Below are 17,894 nucleotides of genomic sequence, written 5' to 3' on the forward strand. Positions count from 1 at the left end.
CACCCTGAAGCGCTGTCAATTCTCTGACATCCCTAGAGGGACACTCTCACATACCTCAGCTTTAGGTTCACCGATAATATAAGGCAGTGCTGTTGTGCAGCACAAAGCAGTAAGAATAAGATAGGGAAATTGTGTAAAAATAATCACCTTTTTTAATGTGAGGATATGGAGGAAAAAAATGGCTCTTCCTTCTTCTGTTTTTAAACCATTATCTTTCTATATGTGTTTTTAGGTTACTTCCTGGAGTTGCTGAACCGCTCGGCGATTAGTCTACAGGAGACTTTTGCTCCAACTTGGGGCTCCCTATACTCCCAGAATTCCCAGGTCTTCTCTGACCTGTACACGGATTTGAGGCACTACTACCGAGGCTCCAATGTCAACCTGGAAGAGGTGCTCAACGAATTCTGGGCCAGGCTGCTGGAGAAGCTCTTCTACCAGGCAAACAAGCAATATTTCATAGGTACATCCAGCTTTTTTGTAAAACACCAAATAACAACCAAGAGCTAATTTATGGGTTAATTGTGCATTACAAACACAGGTTTATTGCCGGAGAACTTTCTTTACAGTAGTGTTATACAATATATACAAAAGATAAAAGAGCAGAAAATAAACAAAAAAAGATTTTGAGATTACTTCGTATTCTATTAAAGCGTAATCTTTAGATGTATTCAGGTTCTCTACTTAGATAAAGATTGTAATGAATGTGTATGCCGATTGCAGGTGACGACTACCTAGAGTGTGTGTCTAAGCAGATAGAGACACTACGGCCCTTCGGAGACACACCCCGTGTAATGAAGATGATGGTCACGCGGACATTTGTGGCAGCACGTTCCTTTGTTCAGGGACTGGTGGTCAGTGGGGAAGTAGTGCGCAAGGTGTCCCAGGTAAAACCTCTCCTCCCACCCCCCACCTGTTTTCTCTCCAGTTTCTCTCCCATTTTCTTCCTAATTCATTTCGCATGACATCCCCTCCATCTAATAACTGTGATTAGTTTCTTTCCCTTAAAATTCTAGTCCTGTTTTCCTACTTCCCATACTTGGTTTCGATAGAAGCGACTCACTGACTCACATACCTTTTTTCTGTCCAATTTGCAACCTAGCTAATATTCTCTGCTCCCACTACATGTTCATTGGTATTCCTATGTCAATGGGTCTGTATTCATCTCTCCTTTGTGATCACCATTCCTCCTCCATGATGTGAACACCTAAACACACACACACACACACACACACACACACAGACTCAGGTTTTTACCAGTCCGTGCGGGTAATATAAAGCAGTGGCAGATCAATGTTGGAGGAAACGAGAGGCTCCATAAAGTATGGCCCACGGCTCAGAGAATCAGCCCCTGCAACAACAGTTAATGTCAGCTCCACACTGAAAAATGTCTCCCTAGGCCGCGGGGAGGGTTAATATCTCCCAAGAGAAATGGTCCCCTCTGTGTATAAGACAAGAGTAAGGTTAAGATCAGAGCAAGACTGAGAAATCATTTCAGCTCCTGAAAGGGAGGTGGCCAGTATTGACGCACCAGTGAAAAATATCTCCCGTCAGACACTGGGCAAGGAGAGTGTTGAGAGCAGTGGCCCCATGAGAAATATATGCATCCTTTGAGATAACAGATGCTGCACCAGAGATGAATATTACAATTCTTTCCTTGTTGAAATACTACAAGGTCAGGCTGTTTGTAAGCATGAAAAGACGAAGAGCAAAAGAAAAAAATACAGGAGCATGACAAAATAGGTTGTGGTGCTACTATGTGACTGCAACGCCACACATTTGGATGCATGTCAAAGAAGAAATCTATTCTATATGATCCTTTTCCTTTTCACTCTGATGCATGTGTTCTGGCTAGCACTGTGGGTGACACATACTGTACTGTTTGCTAGCATCAGAGTTCGACAGCTTGGCCTAGCATATCTCTCTCTGCCTCTCTTTGGCCCAGAAAATAGGTGCAATGTCGCACACCTACACAATGGGACCTGAGGATGTCTCAATTAAGTACCTGCATGCAGCAAAGCCTAGTACATCCACAGGGAGTAAAATCAGGAATAACCATGAACACAGCTAGTCTAGCGTAGCAGGTAGCTAGTGAATAACAAGACACAGACAATGATAGTGACAACTAAAATTGCCTGACCTTGAGCTAAGGGAATCATACAACTATACAACAACAAAGCTAGAGACAATGACAGTTACTGCTTAGCTTAGACTCAAGCAGGCAAATAGGGGAGTAAGGATCAGAATTAGCATGTGCAGCCCACTATGTTGAAATTGTTATTCATGATTTGTGTGACATCGCTGTACCCCTGGACAAACCAGAGTAGCTTGTGACCCCTGCAGAGCTCTGCCAGCCAGATTCGAAACTAATAAGCATCTCTCTTAGACAAACATTCATATACACACTGGAGTACATGTGTGCGCAAGTGCTTAAAAGTTACAGAAACACACGCACACCTCGTCATTCCATCATTCCCCTCCAACGGTGATACACATTTCCCCCCGTGTGGGTACTTCTTAATACACATTTCCTGACTGACAGTGAGCGATGTGTTCATTAAACAAGGCTGGCCGGGTAAAATGTGTAAATAATTAGCACGGCTTTTACAAAATTACAAAATGTCATACCAGTGCTAATGCTAGGGCACCAGAGCCGCATCCTCTCTGAATGAGGTCATGGACTGCTTTCTGCCTTATTTACACACACTCAAGTCTTAAGAAGGAAGGCAAGAGCACACTGTACTGTGAGAACAGTCACTATGGACACACTTCATCACTCTCTGTAAAGGGGAATTTCCAAGCTAGTTCCATTGAACTCTGCAAGAAGATAGAATGGCTAGTTTTTCTTTGAGTCATCCAAAACAAGGCCTGTTTGGTGCAATTTGACTGAAAGAAGTACAGACTTCAACTAACTATTCAATTTCATATTTATAATTTGTGTGTCAGTTTGTGTCACTGTCTTCCCCAGCACAGAATCAGCACTGTGTTGTACTTATGCAGATTGGAACAGCACTGTGCTGTAATGGGAACAAAAAAGACGAAAAGGAAGATGGGAGATGACAAAAAGACAAACTCCAGTATCCTCTCGTGTCCCTATATTACTCACTTCTTTTATTCTCCTTCCTTCACCAGTAAATTGTACTCCAGCATTTCTGTTGATATCTCCCAGAGCTGCCCCGCACTGTCCTCTGTCTCCTTTTAGTGTGAATATCTTGGTATACTAATTTGGATCTTAGCTTTCCCCTCGTTTACCCTGTAATTCTATCTTCGATTGATTGGGCCCTAATGAGACAACTGCTCCTATTTATAGCTATGTGTTGCCACTTAAAGGGCCCAGTGACTGAAGATGTTTACCATGTGCTGCTCAGAGACGTATTACACTGTTTGAGTATGAAGCTGGAGAGAATAAAATGAAATTCTCTGCCTATGTGTACGCTCTAAATGTCTTTCCACGGAAGTCTGTGTTTGCTACAAACTTAGAAGAAACATTGCATGAATCCCTGCTATGTTTAAGTTGGATTGGCCATGGAAAATAGGAGCTGTAGTGAAAGGTGATGAAAGAGTAGAGTAAAGGAGGCTGGGAACACAGCAAAGCAGAGCAGAAAGAGACCAAGATGCTTTGAAAAAACTGAATAAATTGAGAGATGTTTTTGTAAGACAGAAAGAGAGATCTCAACAGTAAGATGCAGTCTTTCTTTCTGGTACAGGATTAATTCCTCTATTGCCTCGCTCCGGGCTGCACCAGTTGCTGTGTCCTTAACTTTTTCCGGACTGTTGTATTCCCTTGTGTAGGGGAGTGGAGGAAGTAGGCCACGCGCCACCTACTGTAGCTCACTCTGGAGGCACAGAGTCTGGATCGGCTCGCTCTATAACACAAGGGGGGAGAGGTCGCTCATATATCCTTACTAATTACAGAGGAAAGACAAGCAGAGAGAGAGAGAGAGAGACAGAAGAGTAACAGGCTCAGTAGCTGCAGGCAATATAGAAGGTACTGACAGGTATGGGGAGAATGTTGTGAAAGTGAAGCAAGGACAAGTAAGGGTACGGGTGTAAAAATGTGACACAGTCATGTCAAAGAGCCACACATGCAAACATCAAAGAGAGTATTTAAAACCTAAAACTTTCTCTTGATATCTCTTGATAGGACAGTATAGAGATGATTCTAATCAGGCCACAGTGTGTGTGTGTGTGTGTGTGTGTGTGTGTGTGTGTGTGTGTGTGTGCGCGCGTGTGAAGATGCTATAAGTGTTGAAACAGTTATTTGATCAATTGCTTAGTTGATTGTCAGAAAATGTATCAACATTTTTGATAAGCGAGTAATCATTTAATTGCTTATTGCCAAACATGCATTTAGCAATTTTGCTTGGAAAATTTATTTCAGTTACTTAAATGTGCAGATTTCTTATCTATGAGTAGTATTACTATTTCTAATTTGACAGCCCCAGTTTCACAGTGCCCAGTGCACCACAGCTCCAAGGTTACAAAGGAAGTTGTCAACATCAACCTCCAATTAGCACCATGGAGGAGTTACACGCTGTTTCATGTCTGTTGTGCCTGGCCTGAGATTCCCAGCATTAATACTGTATGGATGATGTAACAGAAACTAGATTGATGACTGTGTCTCCTTAATAAGTATTTCATTAACATCACCCTGGGTTTTTTACTCCCTGCCAACGCCCCTTGGTGAATCTCGTAGCTTTTTTAACATTCCCCTATCTCTCTCATTTTCAGTCTTTTTCTCCTCTCATCCCTGCACACTCCCTTCCCTCACTCTTCTCTCTCACCAAAAAAGTATTCATCTGACTCATCCCTGGCTAATGAGTGGTAGGGTAAGGATGGGAGGAGGGGAAAAAAGGAGGGTAGGAATGAGGATCTGACTCATGTCTCATATGACTTGAGATTAAGCCTGGGAATGTGGTTATTGCTTTTCTGTGTCACTTATTTCACTTTATACTGTCCTCCTTATGCAACTGGCAATAATTACCAAATTCTATTGATCTCTTTTATACATCAGAGATGCATTTACTAATTTAGGCTTATTATGTATTTTTTAATGTAGTTTAAGATTTAATTTAGAGTTGAAAGAGTGTCAAAATGAATTACTTTTCCCTTGTGTGGATCAAGTATGATTATATTAAATTTTAATGATCCTTATGGGGAAATTGGGTTTATACACCCATAAATAGTCATCAGCCAGGAAAAAAAGACTAAAAACAGAACACAATGAAGGTTATTTGAAACTTTACAACCATTATTTTGAGCACTAGAACTGATGAAAGAATGTATATAAAGCGTGAGGGAAAGTGTGGATCATAAAAGCAAATATGAAAAGAGCTATAAATTGCATGCAATACTAAGATACATGCAATAATTACACCATAAAGGTGCTATAGAGGAGCTGCCTTTATTAGTGCTGATTATATTTATCAGGGGACAAGGCTACTGTCCATGGTCAATAGATTGTTAAAAGTGTCTATGATTTGTTTTCCCATCTGATCCATACTGTTGTCCTATTTCCACTGTATTATGCTAAAAGCTGGTTTTAACTGTGACTTTGCTGTTGGAAGAACAGTTTCCAGGAAAAGCATCAGGCTGGCCCAGATGTCAGCTTAGAGGAGCTTTGTATGCGTAGCTGGGCTCGTTCCACCTCTCTCTCTCTCCCTCTCTCTTTAACACACACACACGCACTCACACACACACACACACACACACACACACACACACACACACACACACACACACACACACACACACACACACACACACACACACACACACACACACACACACACACTTTCTGAGGTTTTGTATGCATAGCTGTACTCTCTTGTGAACAGAGCTTACTGGTATTAACCCAGTTTCACTTTTCACGCACCAAGGCCCTTTCCTGGGGGAACAGCCTTGTGGGATAGACAGAGAAATGGAAGAGGCAGGAAGGATGGAGTGAGGGACTGAGAATACTTGTATGAGTGTCAGGGCCTTTTCATCGCGTGTGAAACAAAAAGCAAATTCTCCCAAAGTGGTTTCCAAGGAAACTGTGCTGAATGAAAGTCTGGTGAAAACTAAAAAAAGGTCACCATGGGAGGTGACCTCCCACATTCTGCAACTGCCATTGTCTGGCTAAAGAAATTCCCATCTATTAAAACTGAAAACTTTTGTATAACATACATTTCATTCTCCTGTGCAGTAGCAGCAAGGCATTTAACATTTAAAGTGGTACAGTTTGATAATTTTTATCTTTTAGACTATTAGATCAAATATGCTTGACAAAACAGCTATTTTTCATCCAGGTAGTGTATTTTTATTTTTGTCTGTGCCCTACCCCAGGTGCAGCTGAGCCAGGAGTGCATGCGGGCCATGATGAGGATGACTTATTGTCCCCACTGCCGCGGCATGGCCTCTGCCAGACCTTGTGCCAACTACTGCAGCAACGTCATGAAGGGCTGTCTGGCCAACCAGGCTGACCTCAACACCGAGTGGAGGCATCTGGCAGGTGGGGAGCACACACACATGCATCCTATTCAGCCATATGTTTGCTCAAAGGTTTACCCAACACATGATGTTACTTTGTGCAGGGAATACAGCAGAATCGTTCTACCAATGTACAATATAAAACATTTTACACTTTTTTCGCGCTAAGTGTACCTCCTGTCTTTGTAGAAACAATGATGCAGGTGGCTGGTCGCTTTGATGGCCCATCTGGTGTGGATAGCGTGGTCCTCTCTCTCCCCTATCACATATCAGAAGCCATGTTTACCATGATGGAGAAAATAAAGATCATCAACAGCAAGGTCAGAGTACACACTGGTACATACATAGAGCTGTGTACAGCTGACTAAACCATACCAATTGTTTTTACTACACAGAATACAATGAAGATTTCAGGAAAAAGACATCAAATGATATTGCAATGTTTCAAACATAAGTCAAAACCACCATAGCCAATGACTATCCCTGATATCAGAATATTTGAATTGTACTGATCTCAAACTAAATTTACACTGTACTTACTGATCTCTGTACATGGCATTTCACTTGTGATTTTTATTTTGGTTGAAGACACAAAGTAGAGAGCTGAGCAGACCTGTAACACACCTGTACCTGTAATACAACACACCCTCAACATCATTGGCATATACTGTATTAGTAGGTGTAATGATCTTGCTTCAGTCATGACCAGTCAAATCACATATTACCTTGATTATTAGCAGTTCACTCTGTGCCACAACTGTGACAATTTGCCAATGGACGAGAACACTCTGTTCTATCACAAAAGGTTCTTCTGAGAGGAAACTAATAGACTGGTGCATGAGGAGCAGAATGTATGTCATTTTAAATGAGGTAATTGTGGCAGATTATGTCTTGTTAACATGTTGCTCTAGTCATAGCAGAATGATTACCTAATATAAAAAAAGGTTCAATTATATATTCAATTATATTGAAAATATATTTTAAAAAAGCCAAACAAATGTTTGCTGCAAACTGCAGAAAATGTAGCCACAGGTGAGAACATCCATCAGCCAGTCCATGGCAGCGTTGTGGCATTTACTGACACTTCACCGCTCCAGTTAGACTTCAGAATCAGAATCAGAAATAATTTATTGATCCCCGTAGGGAAACTCTTTGTTACAGTAGCTTGCCTTTACGTCAGTGCACACAGGAGAAAGTACTAGCAAACAATATGATACACTATAAAACAGTATAAAAACAGGTCAGAAAATAAATTAAGTATCAGGTCGGTATAAGTATAAGATAAACTAAGTGTCAAGTACCAAGTGGGTTTACCGGTTGATGATGATAGTACAGTATAATAATACAATGTAACAAAATAAGTAATAAGTAATAAGCAGAGGTGCATGTACTGTCGAGAGTAATAGAGGTATATAATATAAATAACAATAAATAAGAAAAACTAACATGGGAAAACTAATATTGCACGGGAGTAGTACACAGAATATTGCACAATTATTCAATTATGGCGGAGATGTAATGATCAATGTCCAGTTTAGTGACCTAGGGTCATACAGACTAACCCTTAGAGGGAGGAGTTAAATAGTTTGATGGCCACAGGCAGGAATGACTTCCTGTGGCGCTCTGTGGTGCTTTTTGGTGGGATGAGTCTTCCGCTGAAGGTGCTCCTTTGCTTGACCAGCACGTCATGGAGTGGGTGGGAGACACTGTCCAAGATGGCGTGTAGTTTGGCCAGCATCCTCCTCTCTGACACCACCACCAGAGAGTCCAGCTCCACCCCCACAATGTCACTGGCCTTACGGATCAATTTATTGAGTCTGTTTGCATCCGCTACCCTTAACCTGCTGCCCCAGCATGCAACAGCATACAGGATAGCACTGGCCACCACAGACTCATAAAACATCTTCAGCATTTTCCGGCAGATGTTGAAGGACCTCAGCCTCCTCAGAAAATAGAGGCGGCTCTGGCCCTTCGTGTAAACAGCTTGAGTGTTCTTGGTCCAGTCCAGTTTGTTATCCAAGTGTACTCCCAGGTACTTGTAGTCCTCCACAATGTCCACACTGACCCTTATGGAAACCGGGGTTGCTGGTGTCTTGGCCCTCTGTAGATCCACAATCAGCTCCTTAGACTTTGTCGCATTGAGCTGCAGATGGTTCTGCTCACACCATGAAACAAAGTTACCCACCACAGCCCTGTACTCGGACTCATCACCACCGCTGACACATCCCACCACTGCAGAGTCATCAGAAAACTTCTGAAGGTGGCAGGACTCTGTGTGGTAGCTGACGTCCGTGGTGTAGATGGTGAAGAGGAAGGGAGAGAGGACAGTCCCCTGAGGGGCCACGGTGTTGCTGACCACGCTGTCCGGCACACAGTGCTGCAGGCGCATGTGCTGCGGTCTGCCAGTCAGGTAGTCCACAATCCAGGACACAAGGGGGGCATCCATCTGCATTGCTGCCAGCTTCTCACCCAGCAGGGCAGGCCGGATGGTGTTGAAAGCACTGGAGAAGTCAAAAAACATGATCCTCACCGTGCTTGCCGGCCTGACCAGGTGGGTGTGGATGCGGTTAAGCAGGAAGATGATGGTGTCCTCAAGTCCCAGCCGGGGCTGGTAGGCGAACTGAAGGGGATCCAGGAGGGGTCTGACCATGGGCCGCAGCTGTTCCAGCACTAGTCTCTCCAGGGTCTTCATTATGTGGGAGGTCAGTGCCACCGGTCTGTAGTCTTTGGAGCCACTGGGACGCGGCGGACTTAAATATATATCCTTTTGTCCTGCTTGAGGGAAGTCAATCAAAGTCAAATTGGGAAACATATATCTATAAAATGGTTGGCACTATATTTTAAAAGACCCTGAAAACCTGTATTCTCAATTCAGCTTCTTACTATGAGTGAGGTGGTCCTACACCACATAAACACACACACAATTTTCTGCCAAAGTTACAGCGGTTTTATTTTTTCACAAGAGAGGTTTCTGTTTTTGTGTTTTTGCCTGTTAAAATGGGGCTCAGTTGGAAAAAAATGTGCACGCACTTCCATGCACCAATCAGGATTTAGCAATGTTGGAATCGAAATGAGATGACAGTTGTCGGATTGTTTGCTCATGGAGCCAGGTGACTGTCAATCAAATCTGTTCAAAGCACACCCACATTGTCCTGATGGAGCAGATTAGCTGATTGTTGCTTATTTAGTCATGAATATTTAATGTTATAGAGAAATACTAAAGATTTGAAACCAAGTTTTCAGGTGCTTTAAAATATTCATATCACCTGGTAAAGCAGTAGAAATGGTAGCAGGTCTTAGGAAATGCCACTGTGCAAACTAATACACATACCCTGGATCCATCAGTTCAGAGCCTGTGTCCCTTCTCACTATGCTACCCTGTTGCCCCTACATTCATTTGTTTGTACAATTAACCCCTATCTTACCACTACAGTAAATGAATGCTGTTGCAATGCTTTACATACCTGATTTAAAATAAAATGATGTTAGTCATGACAGAGCCTGCAGGCCAAGCGTTTACTTCACAGTTTAATGGTGTTTGAGCAACAGTTTTATTTGATCCTTAAAAGGCACTGGCAGCAATGGAAATCTGAGTTATTTGATGAAGGTGGAAAACAGTGTAGATGGTGAGAGGAAAAACAAAGCTTCCTCTGTGCTGGTTTGCTGTTAAAGAGCCTGGCTGGCTTGAGGTGAGCCATAGCCTGGTGGACTGCCTCTGACCTGGTTCAGCATGGTAATCACACACAGCTTCAGCTTCATATCTTTGTCTCTAGGGGAAAGAGTTGTGCTGATCACATAGAAGTCAATTCATGTCTATGGTCTAGTATTATGGTAGACACAGTGTAGGACAGATTATCTCCTATTTACATAATCTGTTTACATCAAAAGCCATATGTTGTGTTATGTACTTTTCCCATAAAAACATACCAAATACAGATACAATTGATTGCAGTATGCATAAGTATATGTGCTTGAGGGCTATCTGCCACTACTCGGTTGTAACAGTCAACGCCATATTTTTAATGTCCATTATTCAATCTACTATGAACCACACAAGTTATGGTGACAGACACGACTGAAAGCTTAAGACAGGATTATTTTATAGTTATGTGTGAGGGTTCAAAGGCTTGAGGCTCCTCTAAGCAGGCCAGATTGGATGACAGATTGATTGCAGTCTTACTGTATTCCCTGGGCTCCATTTATAAAACGTAAGCCCCATAGGGACATTTAGTACTTACTGAGCTGTGAATCATTCTGCTGGAGCGATGCTGTGATTGATTCATGGGGTCATGCAAATAACCACAAATACCACTTGTCACTGTTGGTTTTCAAAGGTTTTATGTGTAGAGATTTAGGTGAACTAATATGCTCAAAGGTCCTTTGTGTACTTAGACAAGTTGGTCCAACAAACTCAAAATAGACAATAGTCAAGTTGGTCCAACAAACGCAGGTATGTTTTGCTGATGCAGTATGTGTACAGTATGTGTTTATTGGATTCTATTCAGAGAGCTAGTTCGAGTTTTAGATTTCAGTCTTGTTAACACCAACACCAATAAAGATGCTGAGTTTGAACTACATATGGTAGGAAAATAACATTTATAGAGCAAGTCTGAATCCTTACAGTTCAAGTTACCAGTTGTAGATGACGATGCATTTGATGATAAAGCACTTCGATCTGTTTTGGAGTCTTGCAGTGTTTAGAAAGCTGAGTAAAATTTAAACTTTTATCAATTTCCTCATTTCATCCTTTAGTTAACTCGTCCCCCTCTCATGTATCTTCTCTCTCCATTTCTGATTGTCTTTTCATCACTTTATCCTGCACTAGTTGTTCCAGGCATGTGGCAACCTCAGAGAGGGAGGAACCAGCATCACGGAAATCGACGACATCATGAAGAGAGGGAGGGTTACAGTGGAGGACAAGTTGGGATCCAGCTCTAACAAAATGGACAAACTGGTTAGTAGTTACCCGACTGAATCCATGTCCTTGTTATTACTTTCTGATGGTCCAATCTGGCCCATTCATATTGATGGTTTATGATGCAGAAGCCATTGCTCATCATGGGCAATTAAACCCCTTTTGTTGTTCATTTCACCTTTGCACAGATGACCATGGGGTGATTAGATGGGAATGAATGCTTGGCTGGATGAATGAGTCAGATGACTGAGCACTGCAGTTTGTTATTCTTACTCTCCTGTTTGAGTCTACCATCATGCTGTGATTTTGGGCAAAGTGTAAAAGCTCATGAATCTGCTCTTGTCAATTCTGCCTCAGGTGTCTGACGTAACCATGAGATTGAGGGACTTGCAGCCGTACTGGGTTACTCTCCCAAGTATTCTCTGCGGTGACAGAGTGGCCACTGGAACAGGAGCCGAGGATAAGTGTTGGAATGGCATGAACCGTGCCAGGTAGGGCATATAAACTGGTAAAGAAATTTATTACAAAATAAGATATGAAAGTACAAAAATGAACATGATATCTTACAAAATGATGATGTTTAATGCACAATATAATAGGTACTGTGAGTTGCTACTGAGGTGATCTGACATCTCAAGAACTTTATACAAAACTGAATTTTTTCCCCCTTTTTTTTGGAATACAGTCAACTGTATTTACCAACTGTTGAACGAATAGTCCCAGCCCTCAAATACTTTTCCATAATGGATACATGGTATTGTAATGAATCTTCATATTAAAGCTAGACTGAGTATGTTTTGAAAGAAGAAATTTTACAATATTCCACTTACAAATGAAAACTTAAATTAAACACATCCATCCTCAATTCAACACACTCTGGGGTTTTGCTGTTTCAACCTTATTTGGGCTTGTATGACCAGTAGCTTATGGTGGCTAATGTTAGCTAATGTTAGCAAACTTTAGATAGATATTGTTGTGTACATTATTGAGTCAGTTTGCTGACTTTATGACTCTTTATTTATGCTACTGTGACACAACATTTTTGCTTGTCACATATAAACATTTCAATGTTTTTTCACAAATTTAAAACAAGAAGTAAACACACCAAGAGACATGTTAGTGATTTGTGGTCCCATTCCATTTACTGTCAGTCAGGTTTTCCTCCTCTTCTTGTAACAGCAGTTTAACAGTATAGTTGTATAGATGTCGCCACTCTCAGTCTGGTCACCTAATGATGAAGTCTTTAAAGGAACTCCACAAAATCCTGGGAAAAGATGGAAATTCAATGTGCTTTTACTCTGTCATTGCCACTTTTGGCCACGGTGGCCACTGTTCATCAAAAGTTACATAGTCTCCAATTAACTGTGATGTGATGATGGAAAATTTCAGATGTGTTTAAAATATTAAACAAGTGTTCATGTGTGCTAGGTACCTTCCCGAGGTGATGGGGGATGGCCTAGCCAGTCAGATCAACAACCCTGAAGTGGAAATCGACATCACCAAGCCAGACATGACAATACGCCAACAGATAATGCAGCTGAAGATCATGACACACCGCCTGAAGAATGCTCTCAACGGCCAGGATGTGGACTTTCAGGACACCAGTTAGTACTTTTACTGTCCCCACAAGTTTCCAAAGAACATTCACAAGAAACTACATCTCAGATGACTCACTGATGACTGGAAGCTTTTAACGAGTTCTAGATTTAGGGAAATAAACAACTCTATTTCTGTTCTGTGAGGAGGGAGCACACTTCTAGCTTAGTTTGTACAAACTCTAGCAAAATGGCAAAAGCAGTACTTTTGGAATTAAGATGAAGGTATAAAAAAGCTTGGCATAAATCAAAGTGCTTTTTTGAATTATTTAGGTCATATTTTGTACCATGTAATGTAAGTAACACAGGGTGATGCTAGCGGTAAAAATCTCATCCTTTTTCTGGGGCCTGCACCTGGACAGTCAACCTCATATTTCTTGCTGGTAGTTAAGTTTAATATGTATGGGTATGTGGCAGCGGTCTTAATATGTTAATTCTATGAATAAGTAGGCAATACCATTTGTACATTTTATGTATGTCCTACCATGAAGCTCATGCCTTGACCCTCTGTCTATAGGTGATGATGTCAGCGGTTCCGGAAGTGGCATGTGCGGCGACGATATGTGTTCCCGGGGCCCACGCCTTATCGTCCCTGTCACTGACCGATCCATACTCTTCCCCCCCCCTCCAGAAAACAAGAAGGTGAAAGCCAACCAGGCCAATCAGAACCTCCCCTGTGTCACCATTTACCTGCTTTCACTGCTCACTTTGCTGCTCCGGCGATAATTGACGGGGGGATCTACCAACTGGGACTGCGTTTGGGACACGGGGTTGGGGAGAGTCGGAAAGGGGAGGATGGAGAAGCTGGGGATTAGTTACTTTGCCAAAACTAAATAAGTATAAGGAAACAAAAAAAAAATCACTTGGATGGACTTCCTTTTGGTTTTGGATTAGAACAAAATGGAATTACGCGTATTCATAAATGTTTCGGTTCTGCTCTTTTCTTTTCTTTCTTGCTATATTATGACGCCATTAGAGCTGGTCTTTTCGCATCTTCTAATGTTTTGTTTCTGGTGTTTGGGTTTTTCTGAGATTATATCTGTACCTAAGACATGTGTATATTGTTAACAGTATGTTGGTGTTGACACCACAGGGAAAGGGAGAATGGGGCTTTGCAGTGGCGCTCAGATACATATATTTGTTATTCCACTCCTTTAAAACAGCACTTGTGTTCAGTAGAATTATTTATTTATTAATAACTCATATTAGACCCCAGAGTGGTTTAATCTCTCTCCAATATTTATAGATAAATAAAGTACACAAACCACAAACTTAAATGAAATAAAATATTGATGACTTTTAAAGGAGGGTAATCTGGACAGCACGACCCACCAGACCTCTTAATGCATTAAGCCTCACACTATCATTACACTTACACACACTTTCTCACAGCGATGATGAGAGCACTCCGTGTCAGCACTTTTTGCCATTTCATCATGTAAGTTGTAATAATAACTGTGATCACATTCACACTGACATGATCGTCTAATGTGGGAGTAACGTGAACCGTCTGCCACTCCATCCATCCATTTATCGCTATACCCCTATACCTGCTGAGGCAGATCTCCCTCTCTCTCCAGACCCTGCTGGCTGTGTAGGATCAACTCGAGAGTCTGGTGTAAGCAAAACACATGCTAGGCCGGGCCAGGTCTCAGATGACAGCAGCTTCCCACCACAGAGCACTGTATGTGGAATGGGGGTGTCGGTTTAAGATTGCCCTCACAGCAAAGGATTGACAGTTCTGGATTTTGGAAACGTGTAGCAGAACAGAAATGTACACAGAAGCAGAAACACTGCTGTCATGTAGCGCTTTTTTCAGTATTCTTTTTTTGTGCACAGCAGAGCAAAAATATAATATGCATAATTTTGTGTGCTCCCTGCAAAGGCCCAGTGCTCCTGTGATTAGCATCATAATTGCATCAAGCAGTGTCATTCGTATTTGTCTAATTGCAGCAATGATCCATATCACAGTAAAAGGCACACCATGCACGTCTTTGAATTGTACCACTATTTCTATGGCAGGCACAACAGTGTACATGTTTTTGATTGCTTCTTTGTTGTTTTCTAGAAAAAATAACCAATTAGGTATCAAAATTTTATAATGGCCAGATTATTATATGCTATAACTCTTATTTCATTCATCATCTGTCATAGTGTATCCATATCTGCCTTCCATTTTTCTGCAACTTTTCTATATCAGTGCCTCTTTCTTCCCACCCCCTACTCCCTCTACCCTTTTCCCCGCTCATCAGTTATAATGACCTTTAAAACGTTCCTCATGCTTCTACATGATGGCAAGGCAATATGACAATGACACATTGCTTCATTATGTGTCAACCTTACTGGGAATGTTGTGGGAACACAGTGGTAAGGCTTTTCCTGATGAGAAGCTTGCTGGGGAGGAAACGCATACCACATTTTAATGTCAAAGCTCTCATTTAAGAATGCTGTGTGCAGGATGATGGGACAATGCATGTGTGTGTGTTTGTGTGTGAATGTGTGTACTTGTCTTTGATTGATATAGCAAAAGAGGGACGGTCAATAGAGCCTTTATAAATCTTGTTTGGATGGCACAGAAATGAAATGTATTGGACTAACATCGTATGACGGAGTGCTATTCAACTGACAGCAATGGGAAGATAATATAGCTCATTTTTCAAAAATAGGATTTTCAACCTACTACTGTAATAACTCCCAATATGTATTGATAGTATCTTTGCTTGCCAGTATTATATGTGACAGAGAAAGTGAATGTGGAGGACGGAAATGGACATGCTTTTGAAAGTACATCATTGCTTCAGTTGCACACTGGGAAAATCCACTATAATTCATTTTATGACAGTTGATAATACTGTAGATCCAATTAAGTAGTTGAGGGCTCTGTTAAAGTTTGAGAAGCCGTTAGACACTTGGTTAATTACAGCTCTGAAAATGGGTGAGGTTGTTGTCATATGTGTTACCTGCAGGTTATTTTAATGGTATTTTATTTTTTTGACATGCTTTATTAATGAATGCTGTGTTTGTTGTGTGTTTGTGTGTGTGTGTCTGTGTGTGTGTGTCTGTCATTCTGTTAGTCCCTGGTTAAGAAATCTGCCTGTGACTGCCTTTGACACTTTGTCAAGCATTGGGGTCATTTGAGATTTAAGAAGAGAGATATAACATTAGATGTTCCAGTGGGGGGGGGGAATACACATTTTGAACAAAGAACAATTAGCAAAAGCATCACGTGGGTCTTCTTTTTGTGACCCTCTTGAAAAATCTGAATATGAATGTGAAAGTACACATTAAGCCCTGTAAAGAATGAGAAATGACTCCAACTGTGATGGTGACATTCCAATTCAAAGACAACTTGTAACTCACAACTTCAGTTTCAATGACTGCCTCACAATGTCATCGGCTGAAATTTGCACACACACACCCCCCCCCTCCATCCACCTTTTGATCTCATTAATTTGTTGCTCAAAGTCCCCCTCCCTTTTATAAAACCTGCACTTTTATGAGGCCAATAAATGGCATTGTCTGCACAAAGACATCACAAGATGGTCGATCAATACGCAAGTGAACACCTTCCAGAAATGACTATTGATTGGGGATGTGTGTATGCAGATAGATATGGCCCAGCAAGACGTCTCCTGTTCAACTATGGTGAAACAGTGTAAACACAAAGCCCCTGTGTGTGAGAGGAGGCAGGAGAAAGGTTTGTCCAGAGTGCTGATCTCAAATCAGTTTATGCACCTCAATCCCACCCTCTTTTCATTAGGCGGCATAAATGTGAAGCTGATTATCCCACCGTTGGATAGCTTTATACTACACTGAGCTGAATATGAGAGGAATTTCTTAAAGGTGCCAATTTATGAGGAAAAAATTACTTTTAATTTTCTTGATTTTATTTACTTTGGTTTTGTTGTTATCAGAAATCTATGGAGAGTTTGTGCTTATGGTGAAAATAGATGACAGAAAGAGGTTGAAAAATACAAATGTCTCATTTGCTGTTGTACCTGAAATCTTGTGTCAATTATATACATTGTAAGATTTTCAACATGCCTGTTTCCTGTGTCTTTTATTGTTTTATACTAACATCTGGTAGATCTTAAAAAGGTTTAAATTATATTCACAAACCACTTAACTCACACAAACCACTTGCAGATCCATTGTTTCTAGGTTTCTTAGGAAAAGGAAGTGTCTGCTTCTCTTCAAATTCTCCATCCCATCTGCCCAAGTTGTTTCCCAGAGCGCACTGGGGCACACTGCCACCTAAAAAGGGCCAATGCGCTCCAGTGATGATGTCAGAGGTGACAGCTGCTGTCTGGTGTTGCCACACAGCAAAAAACTGCCACATGTTCAGAGCACACTAAGTGCTTTGTCTTGTTCTGTGTGTAATGGAATGATCGTCCCCCTCAGGATGGTTTTAACAAGGTGTACTTGACCATGATCCTATGGGAGACTGAAACGCCACACTTCACATACAGCTCTGCTATATACACAAAGTGCTTCAAATATGTGAATAGAAACTAAGGACTTTGTGGTTCTAGTGCAGAGCTGCAATATCTCCATGTCTGTCATGAAGTATGTCACAATAAATCTCAAATGCCACCCTCTCTGTCTCTAAACAGTGCCAAAATACGCAGAGTCCCTCGCAGGTTGACCTTGTTCACACCAGCCTCTGTGTGATGTCACAACATGGTGATTCAAAGACAAACTCAAGCTGTGTCCGAATTAATTTAACAATCCCAGCTCTCAAATTGTTTTTAAAATCAAACTTCAAATATATTTTTAGTCAGTGATATGGTGCATTTGTCTCCCTACAGTGAGAGAATTGTATTATTTAATTTCACTGAAATTATTAGTCATCTCTCTGTAGTCCTGCTTCTGTACACACATACGGGGAGACACATTCACATTCTCTGCTATCGATT

General features: G+C 41.4%; 1 protein-coding gene across 1 annotated transcript in view; it reads left to right on the plus strand.

Moving 5' to 3' along the window:
- The window catches only part of gpc1b (glypican 1b), a 75,163-nt gene extending 58,146 nt beyond the window's left edge, over window positions 1-17,017 (plus strand). The window contains exons 5-12 of the mRNA XM_044219039.1: window positions 233-460; window positions 721-884; window positions 6,325-6,490; window positions 6,658-6,788; window positions 11,294-11,422; window positions 11,741-11,874; window positions 12,812-12,987; window positions 13,496-17,017. Of these exons, the coding sequence (XP_044074974.1) occupies window positions 233-460; window positions 721-884; window positions 6,325-6,490; window positions 6,658-6,788; window positions 11,294-11,422; window positions 11,741-11,874; window positions 12,812-12,987; window positions 13,496-13,704 (1,337 nt within the window). The 3' untranslated portion in view covers window positions 13,705-17,017. The remainder of the gene's footprint in view (window positions 1-232; window positions 461-720; window positions 885-6,324; window positions 6,491-6,657; window positions 6,789-11,293; window positions 11,423-11,740; window positions 11,875-12,811; window positions 12,988-13,495) is intronic.
- Window positions 17,018-17,894: the final 877 nt, after the last annotated feature.

This window comes from Siniperca chuatsi, linkage group LG13, assembly GCF_020085105.1.
Source record: "Siniperca chuatsi isolate FFG_IHB_CAS linkage group LG13, ASM2008510v1, whole genome shotgun sequence".
Lineage (NCBI taxonomy): Eukaryota > Metazoa > Chordata > Actinopteri > Centrarchiformes > Sinipercidae > Siniperca > Siniperca chuatsi.